Genomic DNA, 27136 nt, shown 5'->3' with positions numbered 1-27136 from the left:
TTGTCAATAAAGTGTGTTTGGTTAGGTGTCACTCAGAGAAAGAAAATGCCATTTCATGTCACTTTTTAGAAAGCACAAGGTATGTAACTTTTGGGAATGGCTTTGCTCTTGACTAATCTTCCGATTTAGTATTAAAATCTCAAACTTCCCAAAGGAAAGAGACTCTGCATATTTTAATGAAAGATAAAACAACAATATAAACATACACAAATTTACAGAGGAAGGATCAACTTTAATACATCTGGAGTAAAAGGTGTTCTTTTTTAAATATGGTATAAAAATAAATGCAAGAAACATTAACAGAGAATATACAGACAACAGACAAAGACACAGGCTTTCTTTCTCAATGTGAATACATCAGTGAAATGAAACCTTCTGTGCTAATTTATTGTGCAATAAATGTGATGCCATATGTATATTTATTAATATATGCATTTTTTACATATCTTCCAGTTTTTGATTGACGTATTTTTTTTTTAAATAAACTGTGCCTAGCAGAAGCTTTTTTTTCACTGTACTTGAGCTTGCAGAAAATAAAAAGACACAGATCCAGCTTGATATGAAGGAGGAAGTGAGCAGACAGTTTTCGAAATGGAGGCATCGAAAGGCTAGAGAGTCCCTCGGAGTCTGTAATGCCTTAGTATACACAAAAGAAAACAAGTCAGGTCCTTGCTCATGCAACATCTTGTTCTACTGTCCTCTGATTCAGGCAATCAGTGAGCTACAAAGTATGTATAATGATTTGAGTCTGCTTCCATGCTACAAGGTGATCCTTTTAGTAGGACTGCACTAGACTGGTTAACCTCTTTGATGTGAGCGATTTCCCCTGAGGAAAAGATAAAAACAAAAAACAAAAACAGAAAACAGAGGCATGATCACTGCAAACCTGTTCATCAGCAACCACTCAGTGTTGCCACATCACTGTCAAATATCTAGGGGCACCAACTGGAGTCTGTCAAATCTTAAACCACAGGAAGCCCTGACACTTGCACACCTGCACTGCCAGCCAGCCATTCTGTTTCAGAGCGTAATCCAGCAAATTCAAAGGCCAGTTTTGAATGAGATGGGGTTTGGCTGTTAAGAAACTACTGCTGAGGGTTTTGCTGTTGGTCTCTCCCAGAACTACTTGAAGGTGGCCACCAGAAGTGAGGGTGCCTCGTGCTACTGCAATGTGCACACTCTAGTAGCTCCATCAGATTGCAGAAAGCTACTTTACAGTTCAAGTAAGAAAGTAAGAGGCAGATGGCATACAGGCAGGAAAGCAGCTTTTCCATGAAATTTGCAATAGACTTGCTGAGACTGCATATAATATTTATGAGGAGTATTGGTCAGGTATGTTACATAGAACTACCTAACACTGCATAGAAGGTGTTTGGATTTTCACATTGTATTTTTCCTCATCAGTTCTCCTGTTGCAGGAATGCTGTTTCAGTTTTTTTCAGAAGTTGTGTCCCCCAAGAGTTAGATGTACAGTGCAGGTAGGATAGTGTGGATATGTTGTGATGGCATATTTCAGGCAGACTTGAGCTTTAGCTGAGCCAGACAAAAGCCACAAAACCACACAAGATGTCAGTTAGCTCTCCTCAGGCCATCCTGCTGTGGCACCAATTCAGCAGAGGCAGAGCTGGCACAGCAAGCTTACAGCACTTCTCAATACACCACAGGGATACCCTGATAACATACCATAAATGGTTCATAAAAATAAAAAAGTAAAAGGTTCTATCCAACTTGTCATTTAAAGGATATTTAATATTTACATCTATTGCATTGTTCATTTTAATATCAAACTGACTTCAAAGAGACTCAGTAAGAAATGTAACTGTGAAGAGAGGACTTCTGCAGTAAATGGTAAATAAACTTATTCTGCCTTATCAATGATCTGTTAAGTAATCTGTTGTACTGTAACTCTGTGGAATGTCTGTTTGCAAGCTGGTTTTGAACATTTGCTTACATGCAATATTCCAGAATGGGTCTTGACAAAAAGAATAGCCATTTTACTCTTCGTGCTCTGAAATAAATGTCATACAGATGAAGGTGGATTTTCCCCCTACAGTGTAATCTTGAAGGGAAATAATGGTCTGTAATGTTGAATTAGATTCCTCATCTCTCAAGTTCACCATATTGCCTGACAGTAATAGCGCTTGCTTCTTAGAAAGACAGCATATCTCCTTCTAGGCATAGTCTTCTCCCTTTATCTAGCTGTAACTCTATGAATTTCTACCTACATTAAATTCAGCATTTTGGCACTAGTTTAGCCTTGAATTATGTTCTCCCATGATGTGGTAAGTAAGCTGTTCACACCACTAAGCTAAACACTTTTTAGATAACCAAAAAGCTTCCACAGCTACATGGCAGTGGACTACTACAATTTAAGACGGTATGCCCAAATTTATTAAGTGATTTTAGAGGTGATGCAGGGTTGTCAGTCTTGGACATAATCTAAGAAAATATTCAGCAAATGCTGATCTATACTTCTCATGGAGATTTTTGTGCTTAATTTTGCAGGCCTACATGCTTGGCTACTTTTTATAACTATGTAGGAGTTCCATGGGGTATGGAACTGTCTAAAAATGAATTCTCTCTGGTGGTTTCTATTAGTTATTAGAACAGTTCCCTCAGTAACACACTGGAAGGCAACACATGCACACTGGGGGGATAAAAACTGTGAATTAATTTTGTCTTCTCATCTGCAACAGCCAATTCTCTGGGCGTTGTAATTCCATGGAATTTTGAGATGAACCATTCTGGCATCTCTGGAATGAACTGTGATATTGCATAAAGTAGGAATTTTGGATCTAAGCATGGGCAAAAAACTATACATTCATGAGTTGATCTGACTTGATAACCTTATTCTATGTATTAACTGAAATTTTCCCTATAGATGCATTAAGATGTCATGAAAATTTTGTTATTTGGCATCACTTCCTCCCTGGTTACTGCTCACCACAGTAAGCTGAAAGACTTCGGATAGTTTTTCTCCTAATTTAAGGATTTCTCTGGATGACTTATTCTCCACCTTCCCTCTCCAGAGATTAATCTGATTTTTATTTGAGGTATAATGTTAATTACATTTCCATAAGCCAAATTTGGTCAATTATAACAAATGGGCAAGTTCTAAAACGTGTGGCATATGACTAATCACACATAGGAAAATGTCTGCTGTGCTTGCAAGATTAAAGAACATTCAAAAACAAATTCTGAAGTACTGGATTTTCATCTGAAGAAGGAAAAGGAGATCTTTACTATTTTTATTGTATTCTTGCCATCAACATGCAGGAGTATAGGGCCAAATTCTAAACAAGAGAAGGATTTTTGTCTTTTAGGTTTAATTTGGACATACAAATTGAAACAATTTAACAATTTTATGATAGCTCACCAGCCAAATGAAGCCTTGTGTACATATGCAAATGACCTTTAGAAACCCCTTCCAACTCTAAGGATTCTATGATACTGTGATTCTGTATCCCAACAAGGGAGTCAGAGTACAAGTAGGCTGCAGAGCAGCTGGAGTGAGTCAATTACATCGATGAAAACCAAATAACTGACCTCAGTATTCTCTCACCTACCTTAATGTATTAACTTCTTAAATGCAGAGTTGTCCTTCCAACTGTACTTTTAGAGAGCTTGGGGGAAAATTACAGAAGTATGTGCAGATTTATGAGCAACAAATATGCTGACTGACCTATTTATGTAGCTGGACACTCACAGCTTAGATAATCTGGCAAGTCAGTCAGCAATAACTTCAATTCATATGTGACATAAGAAACCAATGTGAAATTTATATAGGGACAAGAGTTGAAATATATGAAGGTTAAGAGATTAGTTTTTGAATTATTTTTCTTTCTGCTAAGCAACTTCAGTGACTCCTTTTTCAAGTTTCTTGATTGTCCCCAGGACTCATACTTCAAGCTGGTAGAACTAGAAAGGGAAACTCCACATCCAAAAGGGAGAATGGCATGAACCCTATTTGGGTCAAAATGAGACAAAATGAGGATTGGCTCTCACCATTCCTGATCTGCTCGTGTGTGGCATACACGCTGAACGCCAGCAGCTTGGCCAGCATCAGCAGGCAAAGTTCCCAGGTGACATCCCTGGTGCCACACACAGTGCTGAGATAAACAGCCCCTGGCAGGAGCACATCTGGAAAGGCACAGGAGCAGAAACAGTAAGTCTCTAGCCAGGATTTAGCCAGCCCTCGCTCCTCTAAGGCAAGCAAATGCAAATGAATTTAGCATTGCCTAGAGAGTCAGGATTTTGCTTTGATTTTCATCCAGCTGTGCTAGCGTATTTCTCTTTCAGGAAGGTGATGAAGAGGAGGAGGTTAGCATTTACTCAATTTAGGGGCCTATAGTGGGTATTTCAGTCCTTTCCTAATTTTGCACTGTGTCTGTTCCCTGTCCTGGAGCAGTTCATAGACAAAAAGCAGTGTCTGAGCAATTGCATATTCTTGGCATGTTCCAAACTGGGTGATACTCCCTCTTTCTCCTTCCCTGGTAATCTGCATATTCTGATGAGCTGCACTAATTTGTGCTTAACCAACAAGCTCTTGCCAGATGGGATAGTTTAAACTCAAAAAGCCAGTGAAAGGATGGGATAAAATCTAAGATTTTCTAAGATGCCAATGACACCATGTGCCATGACAGGTAGTTTGCTTTGGTATCATTCTGTATTTCTCAGTCTTCCAGTAGCTCAGTACACAGGCAAATATTTGTCAGCTGGGAAATGGCAGTCACTGTCCTAGTACCTGAATGGGAGTGCTCTGTTTCCTAATGGAGACAGACCCAGCTGTTGCCAGCAGCCCCTCTGCCCCAGCAAAAAACAAGGCAGCTCAGCTCATCATTGCAGAACTGGGCAAGGAGGCAAACCTTCACTGGTATCTCCTAAGGATTCTCCTTTTGATTTTTCTCATTAAGCTGAGCATCATTCCTCAAAAACAACCTAGATTTTTAGACTAATTATTAGTCTAAACTCAAAATTTCAATTATTATTATCATTGTTATTTTTCCATTAAGTCATTTCTTTTCTAAAAAAGAGAAAGTTCATTTCTATAATAATTTGTTATTTTTAGGTGAGGGGTTTTTTTTGTTTTGTTTTTTGATCTTTCAAAGCTTTGTGGTTTTTTTCTGACATACTGTTTTTCTTCCATGTTTTAAGAATAAACCTGTAAGCAAATTTCAAAAGTCTAACAAGGAAAACTTCCATGACTGCACTTTCCATAACTGAACAAAAGGTCCTACAGCTGGTAATGCATTAAAGCTTGTTCAAAATGCTATTCTCCAGAAAAATATAGCCCATTCTTGGATTTCAGAGCCAAGTGGACTTCTGGTCTGGCCCCCAGGTATGTAAAAAGTTGTTTTATCTGTCCAGAGAAAAATTTATTGGCTAATGGGAAATTCATATCTGCATTGTTTCTCAGTGAAGGGACAGTTCTTAACATGGCAACATCAATTTAAATATCTGTAAAGTTTATACCCCACTGAAAAGAAATGAGGAAGCTATTTTAAAGAGTTTTAATTTCCACTTCTAGACCATAATTTTCAGTTTTTCATATTAAGTTACACTGGACATTGGATTGCGAATGTATGCTGTGTTCCGTGGCCTTCATATTTCTTATCTCATGCATTAAATAGTCTAATGTTACTAGTTTGGAGAGGAAAATCCTCAAAGGAAACTGGTAAGCAAGTTCTAAGCTAAGTGGAAGCAGACAGCTGGAAAGAGCACAGGTAATGTAAGATATAGTGGTTTTAAATTCAGTGTTATTAAATGGGGTTCTTGCTTATGAGGCTACAAGTGAAGATATCATTTGATGACTCTGATTTAATAAATGAACTGAGTTTACTCAAATTTTTACTGGCTGTTTTTTCATAAAACACCACAAACTTGCAACAAGCCCATTTTTTTCACCTCTACAGTTAAGCAGCAACAGATAAAACTGTGACACTGGTGGTGGCATCTGAAGCTGTCACACCCACATGCAGTGATGGAACATCTCCCCGGGGTGGCTCTGAGGAAAAGACTGCACTTTCCTGCCCTGTTAACTGGTCTCCTGCCAAGACAGGAAAATTTGCATGTAGTGGAAAAGAAATGAGCCTATGTAAATGAGATGCTTTGTTCTGTGTTTCCGGACCACTGATCACAGCTAAACACGAGCAAGTGATCACAAAGGTGTGTTGCTCAGAGACTACCACTCTGTGACTGTCACAGTTCCTGATGTGAAGGAGAAATTAAAGTCTTCCTTAAAGGACCTCTTTTCTCCCATCAGTGTTATCAGTGCACCTTCCTTCAACTGTGGTTTTTCTTCTATGCTATGTAGATGTTATTACCTGAGATAGAGGAAGTTTCCTGACTTTATTTTGGACAAAATATTACATACAGCAAATACAAGTTTGCTATTACTTTACCTGTATTATGTCTTTATGTAAGCATATTTCTGACACTGTTCATATTGTCTCTTGCAGACCACCAAAAGCATTAGCAACTGCACTGTATAATGTACACAGCAAGCTAAATAACTAGTGCTTTTAGTTGTGCATACAGGGCTTTCATAAAGTGTACTGAATTTTTGAAAGCTTTCTGAAAAGAAAACTCCACTGTGTCAAGGAAATGCAAAGCTAAGCCTATTTTTTATGTGTAGATAGATTCACTTCTGTTTTTTCCCACCCTGACTAAAATAATGAGTGATTATCCTAGGTGATTTTCATTTAATATTATGATTAATGTAGAGGGATAGCATTTAGAAAGTTTCTAAATTTTTTAGCTTAGCAACTGCTATCTGTTGCAAGCATAATCCACTTCCAATAAAAGCTAACATAAGATTCAGAAATCTCTTATAGTTTCAGCTCAACAAATCAGGTTATGAATCACAAGGTCATCCTCTCATGTACAGTCCCTATGCGCATCTGGTTGGGTTTGTTTAATATTTCAAATAAAAATACTGAGGTCTGATTTTGTTCGATGCAAAGCCTCTTGGATGTAATTGAGAAAAATAACAGTGGAAATGAGTCTAAATTTTCTAAATTGTCAGAAGGGAAAATACAATTTCCTTCTTTATAAATCATTCAGAGACCACTGCATTTGGGTAAGCTGCAGAAGACCTGTTTCACATCTATTTTCTGTATTAATCAGAAGAGCAGGTCTTTTACCACAGCCTGTCCCTTCACAGAAGATCAAGTTAATCAGTAGGATATTCTGAGAAACACTTGCTTTATCCCTGCATGTTAGAACCAGTGTACCGAGGCACATAATTATACATTATAAACTCATCATAATGAAGAACAAGAATGGAAGAATAAGGATCCGTGGTGGCAAGGGGTCCTGGGTCCATGTGGAATAGAAACTCAGGTCTCACAGAAAAATGTTTGTACCTGAGAACCCTGATATTCTTGAGCTGCTCATCTCATCAGGAATGTATACTTAGAAGTGATATTTTTTATTTCCATAGCTGTCCCGACATGACAGATTCCACGCAAATTCATAGGGTAGTAGTTTGAGGAAAAGCAAATGCACAGAATTTACTTTATAGCTTGTGCTATGAGAAAAGAATCGCCGCCTTCTACTGAAGTACTAATGCTTCACATTCAGAAATCCTCGCTCCCCTCATTTTAGCTCACAGCTTTGCTACTGGGCCTGCCTTGCATCTCCAGCATCCTGCTGCTCTGTATTTCTGCCTGAGATTAGCTGCTGAATGTTGGGCATGCTGGCAGGGCAGTATGCTCCAGTGCTGGTGTACAGGGCTGATGCTTTTGTGAGAGACTAACTGTAGTGCCTCCCCATCTGTGTTCACTTTTACAGTTCTTCGTTGTGTTTTCCTTTCCTCTGTCTGGTGCTCACTATTTCTCTCCTTACAGCCACTTGTTTATGTACTTTTTACCATAACCAGTTCCTGATCTGATGGCTAATTAAACACCCAGCCTATATATTGTAGTTTGTCAGGCACTGTGATGAGCAAAATCTTGCCTCTCAGGGGTCCCAGATGTATTGTCTGTGCTCTCTCTCATTAACCCAGGCTCGTTTATTACTGTGGAACTTCCTGTTAAACATCTCCATGGAAGAAAGTAGAATCATTACGTATAATGTTGTCACGTATAACATTGTTTTATAGATCAACCTGTTCAGACAACACACAAATCACACTGCAACATGCTATGGCAACACCACCATGCAAAAAATAGGGGTTTTTGTTTCAAACATTGAGATAGTTTCCTTTGTGGCTGTTTATTTACTTTTTAGTCTCACTGACTTTGTCCCATTGAATTCAAATTTGTTCCTGATTGCAGTGGATTCAAAGCATATTACAGGAAGCCTTTACCTATAAGAAAGTAGTCAAAGGATTACAGTTTTGTTTTAACATGTTTATTCCTACAAACTCACAGAACTTTGTACTTTCACTGTGTTTGTTTCTTGTTCTGAATACTGGAATGTTATATGTAATTTAAATACTTGAGGAAACACTCTTAAGCCTCATTATATGGGAGGCAGCTTCTGAGAACTGCTTCTCCTTCCCTAGTAACTAAAAAACAAAAACCATGATCTTTGCTGAAAGCTCTCATATTTGTCATTTCAATGCACACAGCTCCACTAACCAGGTCACAGAAAAAGCCACAGATGCACACACACGCACAGCAGCATCAACTGCACAATTCAACAGACAATGCAGACAAACTTGAGTAGAATCCAAGATCTTTCTACCTCTTTTCATAACAGGTTAGTGCTCGCCCTCAGTGTTGGTGTACAGTTTTTATGGCATGGGAAAATAGGGATGTTTCTGCCCTACAAAAATAAATGCGTTGAATGCTTTAGTTGGAACTTTCACAAAGCTTAAAAAAAATAATATCCAAAGAAACCTGATAAGTAAAAAGAATCCCACATTTCAAGCAATCAGTGGATCTTTCGGCTGGTGGCAAGAGAATTCCCACAGCAAATTTACCAGCCTTCACATTTTTACCTTGGTAAAATATATTTCCAAAATTATTATTAAAAAGAAAAATAATCAGTTGCTGTATTCATAATTAAATTGAAATCTCAATCAAACCCTTCTGTATTATCAGCATCAATTCTTTGGTCCTAAAGAAGCTGTGCTAAGCATTAAGGAGGACAGGAAAAGTGAAATAATTATAGTTTATTTTTCCCTGTCCTTAATTACAAAAATGGGACAAATGCTTTTCTAGTAAAACAAAAAAAGAGATGAAATCCGATATATTTAAACTGTATCAGGCTTAGCATTTTGGGAGGCACCAATAGAAGGACCAACATCAAGCAGGTTTTCACAGATTCTTTACTACAAATTAAAAACAATTACAAAAAAAAAAAAAAAATCAATCAAACAAACAAAAAAACAAACCCAAATAATTTAATGCTTCCTAATGTTAAAAACATGGCTCCCAAAGTTCCATTCCTTCATGCGTGACTGTGGAGATCAGCAGGAAAGGGACTAGGGAGGAGGGGTTGTAATGAAAGTACATTACAAAGCTGACATTCCTAGGAAAATTCACAAACTGTGATAAACAGACTTTTAACTGTCAGGTCAGAGAAGCAAAAAGGGAATGGAAGGTTCGGTGAGGGGGAAAGGAGAAGGATGTCCCATCAGGTTTACTAGTCTTCCGAGGCAACAAACTTACCACATTGCGTGTGAATTTCTCAAAAGATGTTCGACGATCCAGTGTGTTTTCCAACTTAAATTTGAAATAAAATTAAAAGAAAAAAGAGGGAAAAAAGAAAAGCGAGACAAATGGAGTAGAAAAGGACTGATGAAACAATGGACTGCAAAACAAAGTTTGTATAAATAAGGAAGCAAACACAGGTATGAAGCTGTAATGGGACTCTGCAAAACAGCAGATGGGCAAAGTAGATATAATATTTGACAAAAATCATTTTTTCATGGGGATCAAAATGGTTTGATTTAAAAGAAAAACTGAAAATAAAAAGAAATAATGAAGTGCACATCTTGTGTTAATGAACTGACAATCACAAACTTAAGGACTTCACACGGACAGTTGTAGCTTTCTGGTATTTTCAACATCTCTCTCTATATTGGATCTTCAGAAATCAATGTTTGAACAAAAAACAAAATCACACAGTACTTTCATATAATTTTAGGTCGTCATTATAAACAATAGAATGCTATGATGTTAATAACTACCTTATTTCAGCAACAACAGGGCCCTAATTTTGCAAGCATATGGCTCCCAGGCTGTTCTAGGAGATCACTATTTAGAGCCCTCTAATAAAATTATTTATCATTACAGAACTCTGCGTTGCACGAGCTGCTTCACATTCTCTGGGCTGTGCCTTTTCAGGAGTAATTCTGTAATCTGGGCTTCTCTAAGCAAACATTACATGCCAAGACATGAGCCTCTGATTGCATAAGTATGACATGATCAGTCTTTCAAGTCATATTTCTAATCTGTTTGAAACTATTCATGAAAGAATAGGGAAAGGAATAGGATTAGGAGGCCTCTATTTTTATAGTTGGAATCAGAAGTTATTCATATGAATGAGACTGTTTCTAAACACATTCTGTCGATTTTACAGGTGGAATAAAGAGAACAACAGTTATTACATAAGCAAACTTGCAAACATGAAAGACTATTCTTCTGGGATTTTATTTTATTTTTTAATGTATTTGTAAAGCACTTTGCAATTTAAGGTGCTTCATAACAGAGAAAACAGTACAATATGGGATGTAAAAATAAAAATAAGTTTTGCTAGAATAACTTATTGCAACATGCCCACATGCAGGATATATACACATATATGTATATTGAACTCCTGTGTGTATGTGACCCTCCAAACACGCCAAGTTGGTCACCTACCAGATATCCAGTTGCACTGGCACAGGGGAGAGAAGACTGAGTATTGTTGCAAACATAACCACTGCTTTGCACAGTGGCAAGACAAAGGCAAGATGGACCAATACCTTTTTCTTGGCCTGTAGCAGCTCCTGGTAGGCACTGGATCGTATAAAACGAGGATAAGAATCACTTTTCATCAGTTTGTAAATGTGCTCCTGAAAGGAAAAGGAGGTGCTGTTACTCCCACAAAAGAAGATATAAGTGAAACAGGAGGCAGATGTATATCTTTAAATGTGTGCCAGCTACCACTACTTAGAACAGGAAATGTTATGACGTAAGGTTGGCTGAGGTTGCAGTTCCTCAGCCAAAGATGAGTTGCTTTCTGCTCTTAAATCAGAAATTCCACTAATTTGTTATATATAAGGGATACAGCATACCTACCTTAAACTTACTGTTCCTATTTTCACTACAGAATTATTTTTTTCTGAGAATTTACAACTCACTTCTATCTTAAGGCCCAGTTTCAAACTACCCTTACATCAGTCAGTTCAGCTAAGTGACCACATCAGGAACCTCAGATCCTTTCCCATCAGATTTTGTGAACTAGTTTCTGGAGATGCTTTTCTGACTTGATATGCTTGAAAAGGTGGTAGGTTTCTAATTTAGCACTACAGATAAGTGCTTAACCTAGAGAGGGTGTCCCCTGGCTACTCTTGGAACCATTATTTGAAAGATGTTCATTCTGCTACCCAGCTGATAATATAATAAGGAAAATGTACATGCAGACTGAAAAACAGTTCCAAGCTAATCAAATTTTCAAGACATTTATTCTTCAGAGACACATAAAAATTTGATAACACTAATCGAGAAAAAAATGACACAGGCAGTTTATAGGGCGCTTCTTGCAACATTCTCATCTCTGTAAAATAAAATAATTAAAATAAACAAGCAAATGAACAAAACAACCCACTACAAATCTATAATGTAAAACATCTTATAATCTCACTCCAGTTATGATGTTAGGAGAGGGATTTTTAGGAAAAGCAACTTGAACAGGAAATATCCTCACAGAAATATTTTAAGAAATGTACTGCATCGTGTTAGCTGTTTTCATTTTCTTTTTCATTTAAACCCGACCTTTTACCACAGGAAGCTTTAGCAGAGATAGCAGGAAACAGTAAATAAACTCTAGAGGAAATATGGTTTCTGAGATTGGTACTGCATGCAGTTAATGAATAGAAAAAAAACCCACCATATTAAAATTATAGTGATGTAAAATTAAAGTTGGTATTTTTTTATCTTTGATTTGTTAGAAACTCTAGAGAATGATTCTAAGTGCCTTTCATTGTGTTTCCTACACTAAGCCAAGAAGTTCTGGCATATAGTCAGAACTGAGGCTCATTCATTTGGGGAGTTTTAATTCCATTCAGTTTATACAAGAGCAGCTGATTCAGGCAATTGAGAGCAGAAGGGACTTCGGTACTGGTGTACACATCAGTGATAATGGGCATTAAAATTCTATATCTGAGCAAAAATGTGAGTAAAAACAAGACAAAATTAGGTTGCGTTAATATTGTTAATGTACAATAAGATGGGAATTGAAGATGGATATTATTTAGCACAATTGGTCTATTTTTATTTTTGTACCACTCTCATTTAATACAGAATCTCACAGTACCATCTTGCAAGTCCAGAAATGCTTTTCAAAGCATTTTAAAGCACAGTTAAATAACTTGGTGTCTGCCAAAATGTTAGTGGTCCCTTTCCCAAGAGGCAGCGCCTCACTCCTAACAGAACTTTGCCACTGCAGGTGGGGCACAGTGAGGGGTCCTAACATATCAAGTTGGAGTTGGGCCTGCCCTTTTACTCTGCAAAATGGATCCTTCCTAATTCCAGTTGTATGCTGAACTGCATCAAATACACAGAAGCCTGACTGCAGGAAAAGATTATTTCTTGCATATGCACAGCATACTCTACCTCCTTCAGAAACTGAAGGGGAGAGGAAAGAGGGGAAAGAGTGATCTGGAAGTAAAATGACATTGAAACTTTACAACTATTTTTATGAAACAAAAATTGGACGCTAGAAAGGAATTTAATTTTCCTTTTCTGACTCAATTGCAAATGTGTGTTTTCTTTTCAGCCTTTAAACTTGCTAGAGCTTTTATTTGTGCAACTTGTCTTTGCTGTATGCTAAATTCCTAAGTCTCCAGTGGTTCAGTAGATGTAAGCAACACCCACATGTTTGGCTTAACGCACAGTAGTTAAAATCAGTATGAATGATATAGTGTTTAATGACAATATTATTGTTGCATCATAGGTTGCTATTATAATAGCAATATGAGAGCACACAATTTTTCTTTATTTTATATTGGTAGAATTATTTTCTTTCCTGTTTAGGGCAGTGGCACTTTCCCAAAAAGTAGAAAGGTCAGATTGAATTTCCCTTCTGCTGTGAGGGACTTACAGCAGTATCTCCGGGCTCCCAGGCTGATGTTCTAATAATCAAGCTGTAAAAAATTCTGAAGGGATATGATCTCAATCTCTCCTTTTGACACCATTTCACTTTTCATTAATAATTAAATTTTCATCACTAGGCTGAAAAAGGGAGTATGGGAGTACTTCTGCATCTGTGATTGCGAATCCAGTTATTTTCTGTTGCATTTCTCAGAAGTCTTCAAATATAAAATATTAAGCTATCAGTCAAATGAAGTTTCTTTTCATACTGAAGTACTTGTTTGTTTGCTTGTTATTTTTTATCATTAGGGGCATTTTTCTATTTTACTGCTTTGTTTTAACTTTTGCTCCCATCTCAAAAAGTAAGCATTTTCACAACCTAGCTTTGATCAAAAATATCTTTTTATTATGAACAACTAAAAATGTTTTAACTCAAACCCCCAAAAGCCAGATAAGACATCTACAGACTATTCTTTACTCCTATAATACTGCTTGTCAAAGAGTACATCCTTAGGAAGTTCTGTAGATGATAATTTAATACAACATCCATGTTGTATTAAATACAATATTTCTGCACAAGCCACTACCAAGTTTTTTTCTCACAAGTCATATTTTCTTCATGATGAGAAGCTTCACTATTATAAATGACAACAGCACTTTCGGACAAGCATTCAGAGAACAGACACTGAGCCTGTATCAAGGGAAGCCCTTCACAGGACTAGAGAACTAGAAATTAATACATGCCAGACCCATTTGAAGACTCAGGATACAGAAGTTGTGTGAACAGAATTAATCATAGAATCATAGATGTGTAGAATCCTTAGAGTTGGAAGGGACCTTCAAAGGCCATCTAGTCCAACTCCCCTGCAATGAACAGGGACACCACAGCTAGATCAGGTTGCCCAGGACCTGATCCAGCCTTGCCTTGAAAGTCTTCAGGGACGGGGCATCAACCAGATAACTGGGCAGTCTATTCCAGTGCCTCACTACCCTCTCTGTAAAAGACTTTTTCCTTATAATAATCTGTCCTCTTTGAGCTTGAAGCCTCCAGATGCAAATAAGTGTTATACATTCAAATTTCCAAAATATCTGTTTGGGAAACAGAATATTACTGTTTAATTCTCAAATACATCTTATTTTATGCATGTGCATTTCAGTAGCCAGTGTTCTGTTTCAGATGTCTACAAAAAGAATTGCAAACTGACCTGAGCGTCTTCAAATGTGTATCTTCCAGGGTCCTTTACATTCTGTGTGGTTTTGTCATAACTTTTTGAATCTAGATTGATGGCACTGGGTGCACCTGGAGCAAGAAATTCTTGCCAGATTTCTTGGACGCGAGCAGGAACTTCACGGATAGGCCTCTTCTTCAGATCTTCTACTGCTAACCAGAACCTATAGCACAACACAGCGTCTTGACTTCCAGTTAAATATAATCACTACTGAAACGGTGACACTTTTCTTTGCTCTTAAAAAAAGAGTAAGGTAACTACAGGTTTCATATATAACATGTGAAAATAAGTAAAATCTATCAGTTTATGCTGAGATCAAGACTGGTATGCCATAAAAAGCAATTACAAGCCTAGACAAGACAGGTGAGAAATCCTTCATTACTTATGTATGTGTCACTTTCTTAGGAGAAGGTTTTCATTTCACTGTAATTAAAGTGAGGTTTCATTTCACCTGAGCCACAAGGTCTTATATCACTTATAAACCTTTTGCTTTTTGACATTCCTTCAAAAGCTAATAAGAATTTATGCTCTTGATATCAACATAAATCTAAGAAGTCCTGCTAAGCTATCAGCCAAATAACTGTATCAGTAATTTTGCTACTTTTACTCCACAAATTAGATATCAAAAGCAAAAGCTTTTCTATTATTTCATTTAGTTGTTCAGCATTGCATTTCTATCCTTTTTTTTTTTTTTTTAGCTGCTGTGCTGTACAGAAGTACCTATTCTCTCTCCTGCTGCAGAACAAATAAGCATCGGGCAGCCACATACAGCGACAGCCGGTTATGGTATCCTTCTCGTTCTAGAGATGAATCACTAGAAAGGGCTTGATCAAGCTGTGATCACAGCCAGCTAGCTACGAGCTTTGTTATTCCGTTGTTATTACCTATTATGAGCTCTTTATTCTTACCTCTCTTATGGCTATTCGAACTCTCACTGCATAAAATTCAATTAAATTCAATTCAATCAGGATCTCATGCTTATGTATGCTGCCGAACACTTACACAGTTGTGTTTTTTGAGCTCAGAGTTCAATTAAAGTATGATTTTTATCATGTTGCATATGCAACCACTGTAACTTTTCAGTATTGTTTTGACATAGTTGGCCCTATGAAACAGGTTGGCTGAAGTATGATGAGAGTTAACTGTGAAACAAGTCAGATTTTTACAAAGCTGACAGCTAATTTGGGTGGACCTTTAAAATGTGGTTCAATCCTGTTTAAAACACAAAATCAAATTGAAATCTCCTTGCTTTTTCCAACAGTGAATGGCTGGAGAGAGGAACTGTGGATGTGTGTTCAGGTAAAAAAGATTATACCACACTAAGTCCAGGTCACAATATAGTTACTGCAACAACTCGTAAGAAAGGACAATAAAGCACCATAAAGAAAGACTTAGAGTATTCCTCCTATGACACATTCTTCAATTGAGATGGTTTACCTTCTGGGCAGCAATTAATCCTTCACAGTTCTGTTTTGAAACTGCTTTGTAGCACAGATGGAAGGAGCCCATGCTCATGGCTTCCAAGCCACTACAGTTGGTGTCACAGTCCAAGCTTACAATTTTAGGTACTTCTACACCTTCCAGTTACCACAGTATTTATTCACAGCCTTTCAGTCTGTTGATCACTTAAAATTCTCCAAGAGATAAAGAAGTAATATTGTTGCAGTTCCGCAAATACATTAATAATGTACAGTGTTTTCTACAAGGACACAGAGTCTGCACCAACACAAAAAAACTTGAGTTTCAAATATTCTGAGGAGCACCAATTATTTCTATGATCTGCAATGTGAAATGAACACGGTTCTGCACAAAGCCCACAGATATACTCTGGGAATCTTATGGCAATGCAGCAAGTATAAAGGCCTCATAACTCAAGTTTAAGAACTGCAGAGCTCAGAAACTCTAACTCAGCTCACTTTGTCAAGTTTGGGCAACCTACTTTGGTTTCCTTAAGCTACTTCTAATATTTGCATTTAAAAGTGCATATCCTGCAGTGCTAGCCCCTTTACACGCATCTTCTGGGACTGACTGATTACTCATGTGTATCGAAGTCAGGTAAGGAACAGAAAAATGAAAGAGAAGGATGTTCTTTGCAAACGCACATTTTCTATCACCCTGCAGACATTCTAGTATCTAGCTCAAAGTTGTCACATTCTTGTTTGTTCCTTTATATGACTGCCAATATTTCTGGAAGTCACTACAAGCATGCCTTAGGATGCTATTTTCTTTTTCAAGTAAACTGTTTCCATGCAGTAGGTTCTACTCAATTATGGGAAAATAGATGGGAGAGAAATTGGACTTCTTTGAGTAAACAAGAAGCTTCCAATATGGAATAGCAAGGTTGTATGGATACATTCTTAGAGGCTGAACATAAGATTTCCAATAAATTAATTTTATTCTACCCTTCTAACATTAGCATTTAAAAGCTCTATTGAAAATGTGAGGCTCTAAATATAGAAAACACTTTAAAAGCATGAAGAAAATGCTGATTTCTGCAGCATGCTACATCTAAGAAGCTTATTCACAGCCAAAATGCAGTTCAGTATTTTAATCTACTTTTCAATTTCTTAATCTACATTTAAGAAAAAATGCTTACCCTCCTCCCACATAGGAGTTGAAGTCAAATACACAAAATTAGGAAAGGCGAAAAATGAGGCTGCTACCTCTTGCATTTTCTAAAATAACATGTTTGAATATCACATAGCTACCAAAAGCTCAGATTATTGAAGGAAGTGGAAATGGATTCTACAAGATCTCAGCAAAGGCCTCAAATCAAAATATGTGTCTGTCCATTCTTATAGCTCAGCCTCACAGGCTGTGACCAGAGCAAGGGAAAAATCCAGTAGCAAAGGGTATGTCTTTAACAGTAAATATACAAAAGGGGAAGAGAGGGGAGAGGGGATCCCAACTGCATTTTCTTGACAAATCTATGCACAGATTTGGTGCTACACTTCACTGAAGGAACTAGAGCTTAGCTTCTTTCCTTGAATGAAACTTGAAAATCCTGCTGATGTAGGTTTGCTTCAGCCATAGAGACCTTCTCTAGGGGATGTTCAGTACCATTTGAATAGACAGTCTGTGGGCCTGGGTATAAACTTTGCTGCCTTGTTCATCCCAGCATTTGGGCTGTCTCATGCTGGCTCACAAGCCAGATGTACAGCTAAGTGAGAGTGTACAGTATATAAGAGTTGTACCTCCAGCCACATGACATGATAGGACACATGTTGAAGGACATCTGGGGCTTATGTCCTCCAGCTGGACTACTTTCAAAGTATGGGTGGCCATGCCAGATAAATAGCACAGCTGCATCACAGCTTCTGTCCCATTAACTGACCTAAATGTCTGAGGCAGCCAACAGCAGATCCCAGATTAAGCTAATCAGTTATATTTAGCTCTTAGGAACATAGGAACACAGAGTGAGGAAGAAAGCTGCAGTGATTCTCTACAAATGTGTGAGAATTAAGCAACATCGAGAAAGCAAGGTGGGTTTTCCATGGGCTTTGCGACCAGTGTATGTGTCACAACAGGACAGAGACAGACCCCAGCACTTTCTGCAAGACCTTAACAAATTTCTTTGAGAAAAACAGCTAGCATTTTTTTTTCTAGAGGCATGAAAGATTACTCTTTGACTCCTAGAAACAACCTTCTTGCCAAATACTACTTCAAACTTCAAGATATAGTAGGGCAAGAGTTCTTAAAAAAATACTGCGAGAGAATTAAATCTGGCAACTAGTGTCTTCTGATCTGCAGAAATTACAGTATTTGGGGGGCTTGGAGTTCACATCTCTGGAAACAGAAGTAAAGCACAGGAAATTTCAGCCTCAAAGATTACATTCTGGTCATGTGAGCACTCAGAACTAGGTCTCATAATCAGTGGTATGAGGAATAAACACTACCATTGCTTCAAAGAATGTCATTACCAATGATTCCGTTCAGATTTGCTACACTAGTTAATTCTAGTCATACATTTATAACTTCCCTGTTAGTGAAGATGGTAATCAGTAACAAAAAGCAACAAAAGAAGGAAGTGAAACAAGCTGGATTAACAAAAACAACTTTGCCTCTTGCACCATTCTCCCTCTACTGCTCTAGTACAAGTACTGTCATGCTCTAATTAAAAAATTAGCAGTACCAATGGAGTAAATAAAACACAAAATTAAGCACTATAACTGAAACAATTTGTGGGCAAAATTACAAATTTTGGTAGTACTTTTTAATTCATTTATTTTGTAAGACATAATTGCAGCATCTATTTCCACTATAGAATCTTTTTACAGCAATTTATGAGACCATGATAAAAATCTCACACAATCTCAGCTTGCAGAGGTCTGAACACATCAACTTCATCAGGAGAAAACAATTTAACTAGTATCTCAGTCCTCCTTTCTCTGAACAGACAGAACTCAATGCCTCTTTTCCTTAATTTGTTCATTCCTTATGGAAGATAATAAATGAGGGTCAAAGGAAAGGGCAACAGGTCCAGTGGCTTTTGCTTCTGTGTATCATGGTCTGTCACTGGCCTCCATTCATTAACCTGTGAGGCTTTTGCAACTTTGGAGATCACCCCTATTGCAGTACTACATAAAAGACTATGGCAGGCTTTCCGACTGGCAGCACTGAAACCATTTAGATCTTCCAATCATTGGTGATTCCTACAGAACAACCAGATAGGAGCAAATGTACAGTTCACATATGAATGCTATTTTTCCAAAGAAATCTGCAGCAAGAAGGGTATGGAGAAGAATGGAAATTTTCTACAGAGATGAAGAAATTCAATTTCCAGGTGCCACATTTCAGTAAGATTCATTTCACAGAGTGAAATCTTTGAATATCCCCTTTCACATGCTTGAATAGTCTTGCAACTGAACTCAGCAGTACTGGATCATGCCAAAACTTCAGTCTTGTGAATTCTGAATATTGGTCAACATGTTGGTAATAGAGGAAATTGTTATAAATTATCCAAACAGTATGTTACTTCAGCTGTTTGCTCCCTTATGTTGAACTGTATGCGAAGTGATCCATTCAAAACAGCTGCACGATAAGGAAAGATTGCAACTCATAGATATGTTAGGTGACAGCAGAATTCATTCTGGCTATTAGTAAACTGCAGTCACATTTCAATTAAACTTCTGTGCTGATAAAGCTTATCAGACTTTTTCAAGAGCTCTTCGCTAAATGATCAAGCAGAGCTAGATCCATGAGATGACTTAAGAGTTTTACTGGATGTCTCAGTTCTGTTCCTCAGAAGCAGGACAGGTATTATTCTTTTGCTACCCTTTACCACACCCCTGGAGAGGGAAATACTATTAATTCCAATTTACAAGCAAAGAAAAAAACAAACCAAAAAACAGAGAGAGACGGAAAAAAGAACTGAGCTCTGATTGCATTCATCTTGATTGCACAGTTCCTAATTTTAACTCACGACTCAAGTTTCTTTATCCCTGTTCTGTTTCTTAAAGCACAGTCTATATCCTTTAAGACTCAGATTCTCAGCCAGATTAGGCATTCTCAATTCAAGTGAATTCAAATGAAACAGTAATACTGGGAACATTTAAATACTTAGATGATCATACTTGAATACAAATGGTGTATCTGGTAGACTTAACAGGAGATCCACATTTCAGGCTTTTTGTTTTTTGGGTTTTTTTTTGTTTTTTTTTTTAAGTGAGGTATAAGAATTCTAATCAATTAATACTGAATCTCTCTGTAGTGTCTGAATATTTTTTGTAGTGTGTTCGGTGGCTTGAATCCACAGTCCCAGCTGTCTTACCTTCCTCAGGTTTAATGGCATTTATTGTAAAACTTATCATGACTGTGTCTGCAAAAGGACAAGAGCTAGCTACTGATGTGAGTTCACACTGTTGCAGTAGGAAGATGTGAATGGAAATAAATACTTTGTTCAAAGAGGCTGCCAAATCCAAAAATAAGAAAAAACAAATTGCTGTAGTGAACTTAATAGCTGAACAAACAAGTATTCTTTTAAATTTTACGTTTCTCTAGCAATAATGCTTGAAACCCCAATGCCCCAAATGCATTTAATCAGTATGACCTGCAATATTTTGACTCTCATACACAATAAGCCTTACAAATTCATGCTTTGTAACCTGATTTTACTATTTGAGCTTAACTGTGGATTGATTTCCTCAGTTTGAGAATACATAAATGCAATTCTGAGCTTGTGAGACAGTTTTCAGTTAATCATCGCAGAAAGCCCCTTCAAAGTAAGAATTTGATCCCCTGACTGATTGCTCCCAGTGATGGCCTTTAAGCTCATATTCACTACTGCTGTTATATATTTTATAATACCTAAGTAAAAATCTAGAGAAATAGAAGAGAGCATGCCAAGGAATCAGCTCTGAACAAATTTCTCTAGTGTATATTTCTGGATCAGTCACTTGCAGTTTGCCTGTGGTTAGTGTTGTAAATAGGATTAGAGAAAAGAGCTGGGGATTATGTGGGTAACACTGTAGTTGGCAGAGAGACAAATGAATCACAGAAATGCACTGAAACTGCAGTGCATACTAGACTGGATAGGTTTATGTTTGAACAGCTGCTCTGCATAAGGAATTGCCAGGATGTTTTCTGAGTGAAAAAATGTTTTTTTTTCTCTCTTTTGGTATCATGCTGTTTTCACCACTGGATTTGTTAATTAATAAGAAATCTTTATATGTTACTGATAACCTTATCAGCATAAAAATTGGGCTATATTTCCATGTTCGAGCTATACTTCCATGAAGGTAAAGTAAAAAAAAAATAAATCATTTGGGAAATACAAGGTATAGAGTACATAATTTAGTTCAAAGTTCAGTGTATGAACATGGTCAGCAACTTAGACAAATCCATCTCTAGTTATTCTGCAGACAATGCTAAATTAACAACAAGGAGGTCTGAGCCTTTAAGGAACCAACACCACAAAGTGGTGTTTTGTAAAATGGCTACAAAGAGCTAACTGCTATGAAAGGTTATACTGTACCGCTTTGGAATAAGTGCAGGCATGCGTGCACACACACACACACAAAAGAGGTTCAGGAATTATCTAAATTTTGTGATGTAAGCAAATAGAATTTTATATTACTTATGCTACTGGTGAATGAGAATTGGTACAGATGACATATGACAAGATGGAATATAGAGAATACTGCGGCATACATGCTTATGTACTATATACAGTCTGACTCATCAACTGAAATACTGTTCCTGGTTCCTCTGGAGTAATCCTTACCATAAGACTACCTCAGAACAGCAACACCAAAAATGCTGTAAGACAGTGGATGGAATATTATTTCTTTAAGTCAAAGAATACTTCTCTTGAAATATTTGGAACAGTACAAAAAATATATATTAATAAGAAAATAAGACATGTCTTGGGAGCTACTAAAACATAAAGTCTCACCTTAAATTTTCTGAACTGAATTCTGACTCCAGGAACTTGAGAAATTGCTCTCTTCCCACAGGGTCTTTCAAAGCTTCATCCATGCCAAATCCCCATCGCTTCACCCTTTGCTGCCCTGGCTCTTTGCTACAGGAGAGGGAGCAATAAAACCCACAATCAGCAATACTTCCGTGTTTTAGTGCTCTATGTACAGAATACAGTAGATAAAGTCCTACAGCTCAGCCAGAAATTTCTCACTTTGCAGATCACTCACACCAGTGCAAAGTTCAGCAATGGTTAACGAGGATGTCAGTGCTCATACAGGATGAAGATGAAATACATTCACTTTTGCAGAAGAATAAGGACTTCCAACTAGGAAACATTACCAGATATCTTTACACAGATTTACTAATCCGTAGCTCTTCACATGTTATGAAACTAAATCTAGAAAGACTAAGAGGATATTGCATTTACTTTTGCTTCAGCGCTTTCCTTCAATACCTCTTTCTGTCTGAAACTTTCACATTTCAAAAGAAGCCTCTTATGAACCCTTTACAGAAAAGACAAAAGAAAAATATATACCTTGCCTCCAGTTCCCAGAAAGTGGTGTCATCAGATATCCAAGGGTTTGAGGGATCAGGGGGCACAAGAAAAGGATCATATTCCAAATACTGCTCTGTATAAGCTAATAGACTAGGAAAACAAGAGTATCAAACACTGTCATTTCAGGAGAGAAGAAAACCTTATCCTGTTAAGAAGTCAAGAAGTTACTGTGCCACAACCAAACCACTGTAACCAGGTATATATGCATTCCAAAACAACCTACAAGCTCAAGCTAAAATAGGTTTGCTCTGCTTTAAAATAATTGATGATTCTAATGAGACTGAACCTGTGGATCCTTGAAGAAAGTGGGTGCTTCGAGTCTTTCTTATCAAGATCTGAAATAAAATAAATTACAAACTTTCCTAATATGTCCAAAATATCCCAATAAAACACAAAGCCTTTTTTTTTTTTTTTTAATCTTCATTGTTCATAAATTGGTCTGACTCACCTGAGCACACCAAAAGCTTCTTTATGTTGTGTTGTTACTTTTTGTCACTCATGTTCTAATTCTCACTTTCTTTTTGCCTAATAATTATTGAAAATCATTGAACATTGAGCAAAAATATTTTTAGTTTTTGTGTTTTTGTTTACTGCTTACAGTGTATTTAGTCTGTAATCAGTTTTTACTGTTCAGCAAGCAGAACACAATGCATGTGAATGTATAGATATGTATATATAAGTAAACACTTGTGGACACACCTATATGAGAGTATGAAGATGTGTTCAGTTTTATTTCCTTCGGTTGATGCTATGCAGCTGAATCATTCTGCAATTTTTGCTTTACCCATATACTTCATGATCCATAAGATACAGCAGACATTTTCTTTACGTAAACTGGAGGTGAACTTTCTAAAGAGCCTTTTAAAATGTTTTGGTTTCTAGCCCCCTACTTGCATATTTTGTTCCAACTTGGAGACAGATTTCTGCCTAGTGTTATGTGCTCCTGTTGGATGTCAGCTCAAACCCACTTTGCTCAAGCTGAGAGCTCATCACCCAGCCAGCTCTATCAATCAGATCCCTTGCTTTGTCAGTGATTACCCTTTTGAAATATCAGAACAATAACCCCAGACCTATTTCTAGTTGGCCTCCCTGTCAATGCAAGGGGAAATTTGAGAACACTTGGTCAGAGGCCACTACAGTGACTTGAATTTATCAGGAATATCTGGGCCATCTTTTATCAGAAAAAACTTCATACCTCACACTTAAACTCTCTTCAGTTATTTCTGTGACGTGAGTTCTCTTGCCTCTCTTTCTTTCAAGCTATTTCACACTGACATTTTCCCAATAGTTATCAGACTAATTGAAAAAACAGAAGATGTGACAAAATACTTACCTCTCTGCAACTTTTGACATTTTTAATCGATGTCTGTCTAATTGCATTTGCCAGTGCTTAATCTGCAAGAAAGGAAAGCAGTGTTATGAGTAATTCATTGCCTGACTCTATTTCCATAACTTTTTTTTTATTAGGGCTGTAATTTACCCTGGGGCACAGAAAAGAAGCATATCTGAAATAAAACAACACTTCATCGGTGTAGTTCTAAAATAAATGGAATTTTCCATCAAAGAGAAAGATTATACAGCGGCAAAAAAACCCCTACAGGTTCATCAAAAGAAATCCAATTAGCCTTTTTTAGATTTTTGAAGAAAGCTACTAACTCTTCAGACATTTACCTTCTTCCAGTTCTAATGCCTCAGAAAAGATTAATGAAACATTAACAATAGATAAATGTGTGAACCCATATATGCACACAATGAGAGGTAAGCACGCCCCCATAGCTCAAAGTGGTGAAAGGAAGGGTGATTGAGCAGTCTACTACTAAAGGAGCTAATGGGCTTAGCTATGCAAAGAACCCACCAACTGGACTGTTTCTAACTGCCTTCAACTTTTTAATGTGAGATATAAAAAAAGTCATGATTTGTCTCATTAATTTCAATAGAAATTACATACCTGAGTCCAGATATGTGGTGCAAGAAAAAGGTCTACTAAGCAATTCACAGATCTGTTCTGAACATGCTTCCCAGGTAGGACAGTTTTTGGTTTACTACCTACTTTCCTAAAAAGATCATTTAAAAGTAAATGCTTGTAGTTAGTTTTCAAACCTCTTGATGTAGTTCATCTTCTGTGGGTGGCTTAGTCTCTGGTACTGGTGTGTGAGTAGGGCTATGACTTCGGATGTCATTCTGTAAGCCATAGACAGACTGGAAAAAAAAAAAAAAAAAAAAAGGAATAATGATAGTTGCTTTTAGACAACATTTTCTACATAAACCCACAGTACATAAGTGGGATAAAGTGCTTAATTCTTTATTCCAGATCAACAGCTTCTAAAGAAACTGTAAATAAGCCATGTGCTCACATAAAAATTTGTTTTAAATCGTGCCAAAAAACCCACAATTTCCTAAAGCCATCAAACATAGCATCAATGTGTATTTTTTCTCTATATTAACAGCACAGCAAACATGGGGGATGACACTGAAAGACAGCTATTAGAATAAGTGGAACTGGTCAGTGGGAAGACGATCTAAATTTAGTTTCCTTTTGAAGACACTACAATGTACCTCAAAAGGCACACTTTAAAGTTGGACTCAGTCTACATTATGATAAAAAGGACTTGACAGAAAATGTTATTTCATTCCACCTCTATGTCCCTAGAGAACTTAAAACAGTTCGTATTGGGATCATAGTGTAGATGAAGCTTATTTTGTCCAGTTTTTGTACACCCATTTGAAGCATAACTGTAAAATAGAGGCAACCTTTTCATTAAGGTCAACACAAGAAGCACTACTGCTGCAGTGTACACTGTCTTTTTCATTTCTTTTTCCTTAACTAATGACATAGACATTTTAATTTATTCAAACTACTGAACAACATAAATAACATATGCAAAAATGATTTTTATTTTCATAGTCTCTGGGTATTCCTCCAAACAATTTCTTATGTGATAACATTTACTTAGTATTAGAAAATTTCTAAATAGTAATTAATTTAAGAGCTTGTTAAGTAACAAAATATGTTCATGTTCTCATTCTTTGCAGCAGTAAGAAAATAAATATTTTTATAAACTATGGAACTTCATGGAATAAATTACGTCCATCTGCTTCTTATATAATAGTGGTACTTACTTTTCTTGTTTTATGTGGATTTCTCATTCTTGAAGACTTTTTTATATCCACTTCAGTAGTGTTTACACATCCAGGCTATTCAAAGAAAAAGAAAGGAAAGCACTAGTTTCTTTTAACTTATCTTTCATATTTTTATTTAAGTACTAACTTCCTGTAGAATCTGTTCTTTATTCATTTCTGGAAGATAACAATTGTTATCCTCTCAGGTGAGTTTTGATTCTATTGATTCTAAAGGGATTAGGTATCCCACTGAGAGTGGGAAGTAAAATATCTGCTCTCTAGTGAGTGTACACTCTTAGTGGAAATAGTTTCGTTTGTTTTGCTTTTAGTGGAATTCGGAATGTAGTTGTCATTTAAAGTGGAATTATTATCACACTAACGGCAAAATTATTAGGACTGCTCCAAAAGTAATGCCTCCCATTTTATTACATTGGCTCACAATATCAGAGGTGGATGCTGATGGTATGATAGTCCAAGTTGAACCTTCCCACTAACATTCTGTTACATGTTGTTGCCATGCAACAAACAGCAGCAGAAAGGCAATCTGACAAAATGGCATTTGACATGGAAGTATGCATGAAGCAAAGGGGTGTCACTGAATTCCTTCATATAGAAAAAAAGAGACTCACTGACTTTCATCAATGTGTGCTGAAAATTTATGGAAACTGTGAATGTGAGCAGAGTAAGGTGGCGGATAGTGCATTTCAGCTGTGACAACAGTGACAGTGAGTCAGCTCTGCTGGCACGCAAGCTCTTGTGCAATGCTGGTGAAAATGCATAGATAATGGTGGTGAATACACAGAAAAATAGTGTTTTCTAGATGAGAATTTGCTCTATCCAATTACTGTTATTGTGCTCTTTTTATCTGTTGTAGTTTCTATGGAAATAAATAGGAGATATTACTTTCAGAGCAAACTACAGGTCTCCTCATCATTCTGCAAAATGCTTGAGACCTGCAGGTGTAAACCTTCAAAGAAAAAAAATGTTTAAATCTTTCTTATATTGACAGAGCCAAGAAACAAATACATTTCATTAAACAGGACAATGGTACTTTATCTCCAGAAACCTATTTCAAATAACAGCCTGATTTTAAATGCAATATTTTTTTAAAAAATTACACTTTTTTAACTGCAAAGTACTACAGTGATATTTATTTTATTCATATTACATTGCCAGAATAAACAGTTCCTCATTACCAAGGATATACATAGGCACTGGGATAATATCAAGACTAGATCTGTGTAATGTACCAAGAAAACCATTTTATTGCAGAATTTGTATGCAAATGCATTCAAATTCCTTTGGATCAGTATAGAACATTAATAACCCATATATTGAGACTTTTTTTTTCCCATGAAAATATAATGTCCACAAAATTTAACATAAATTTAACAATTTAATGTGGTTTCTTTTTCTTTTTCCTACAGCAATTGATACGCTGTCATCAGTGCCCCTCTTCTCTGCAGATCTATTGACAATAAATTCTTCTACACTGTTTTCTAACATTATTATCACTGAAACAGCTCACCTGGTGGCTTTCTAGAGTAGGGAAGGACAGTGATTTAACA

General features: G+C 36.8%; 1 protein-coding gene across 14 annotated transcripts in view; it reads right to left on the bottom strand.

Annotated features, from left to right (window-relative positions):
• RGS7 (regulator of G protein signaling 7) overlaps positions 1 to 27136 on the bottom strand; it is a 207693-nt gene that overhangs the window by 15843 nt on the left and 164714 nt on the right. For 2 of the 14 annotated variants that reach the window (XM_032443893.1, XM_032443894.1), the window contains exons 10-18: positions 25569 to 25643; positions 24549 to 24647; positions 23782 to 23843; positions 22428 to 22538; positions 21867 to 21992; positions 14450 to 14636; positions 10916 to 11005; positions 9618 to 9671; positions 154 to 636 (exon numbers count right to left, since the gene is read on the bottom strand). In XM_032443893.1, coding sequence (XP_032299784.1) covers positions 439 to 636; positions 9618 to 9671; positions 10916 to 11005; positions 14450 to 14636; positions 21867 to 21992; positions 22428 to 22538; positions 23782 to 23843; positions 24549 to 24647; positions 25569 to 25643 — 1002 coding nt within the window. In that variant the 3' untranslated portion in view covers positions 154 to 438. Of the gene's footprint in view, positions 1 to 153; positions 8309 to 8688; positions 9672 to 10915; positions 11006 to 14449; positions 14637 to 21866; positions 21993 to 22427; positions 22539 to 23781; positions 23844 to 24548; positions 24648 to 25568; positions 25644 to 27136 lie in introns of those variants that run through there. The other 12 variants (XM_015857784.2, XM_032443898.1, XM_032443895.1 and 9 more) reach the window with 11 other exon arrangements.

The sequence above is a fragment of the Coturnix japonica genome, chromosome 3, assembly GCF_001577835.2.
Source record: "Coturnix japonica isolate 7356 chromosome 3, Coturnix japonica 2.1, whole genome shotgun sequence".
In the NCBI taxonomy this organism is placed as follows: Eukaryota; Metazoa; Chordata; class Aves; order Galliformes; family Phasianidae; genus Coturnix; species Coturnix japonica.
This window is presented reverse-complemented; position numbering and strand designations above follow the sequence as displayed.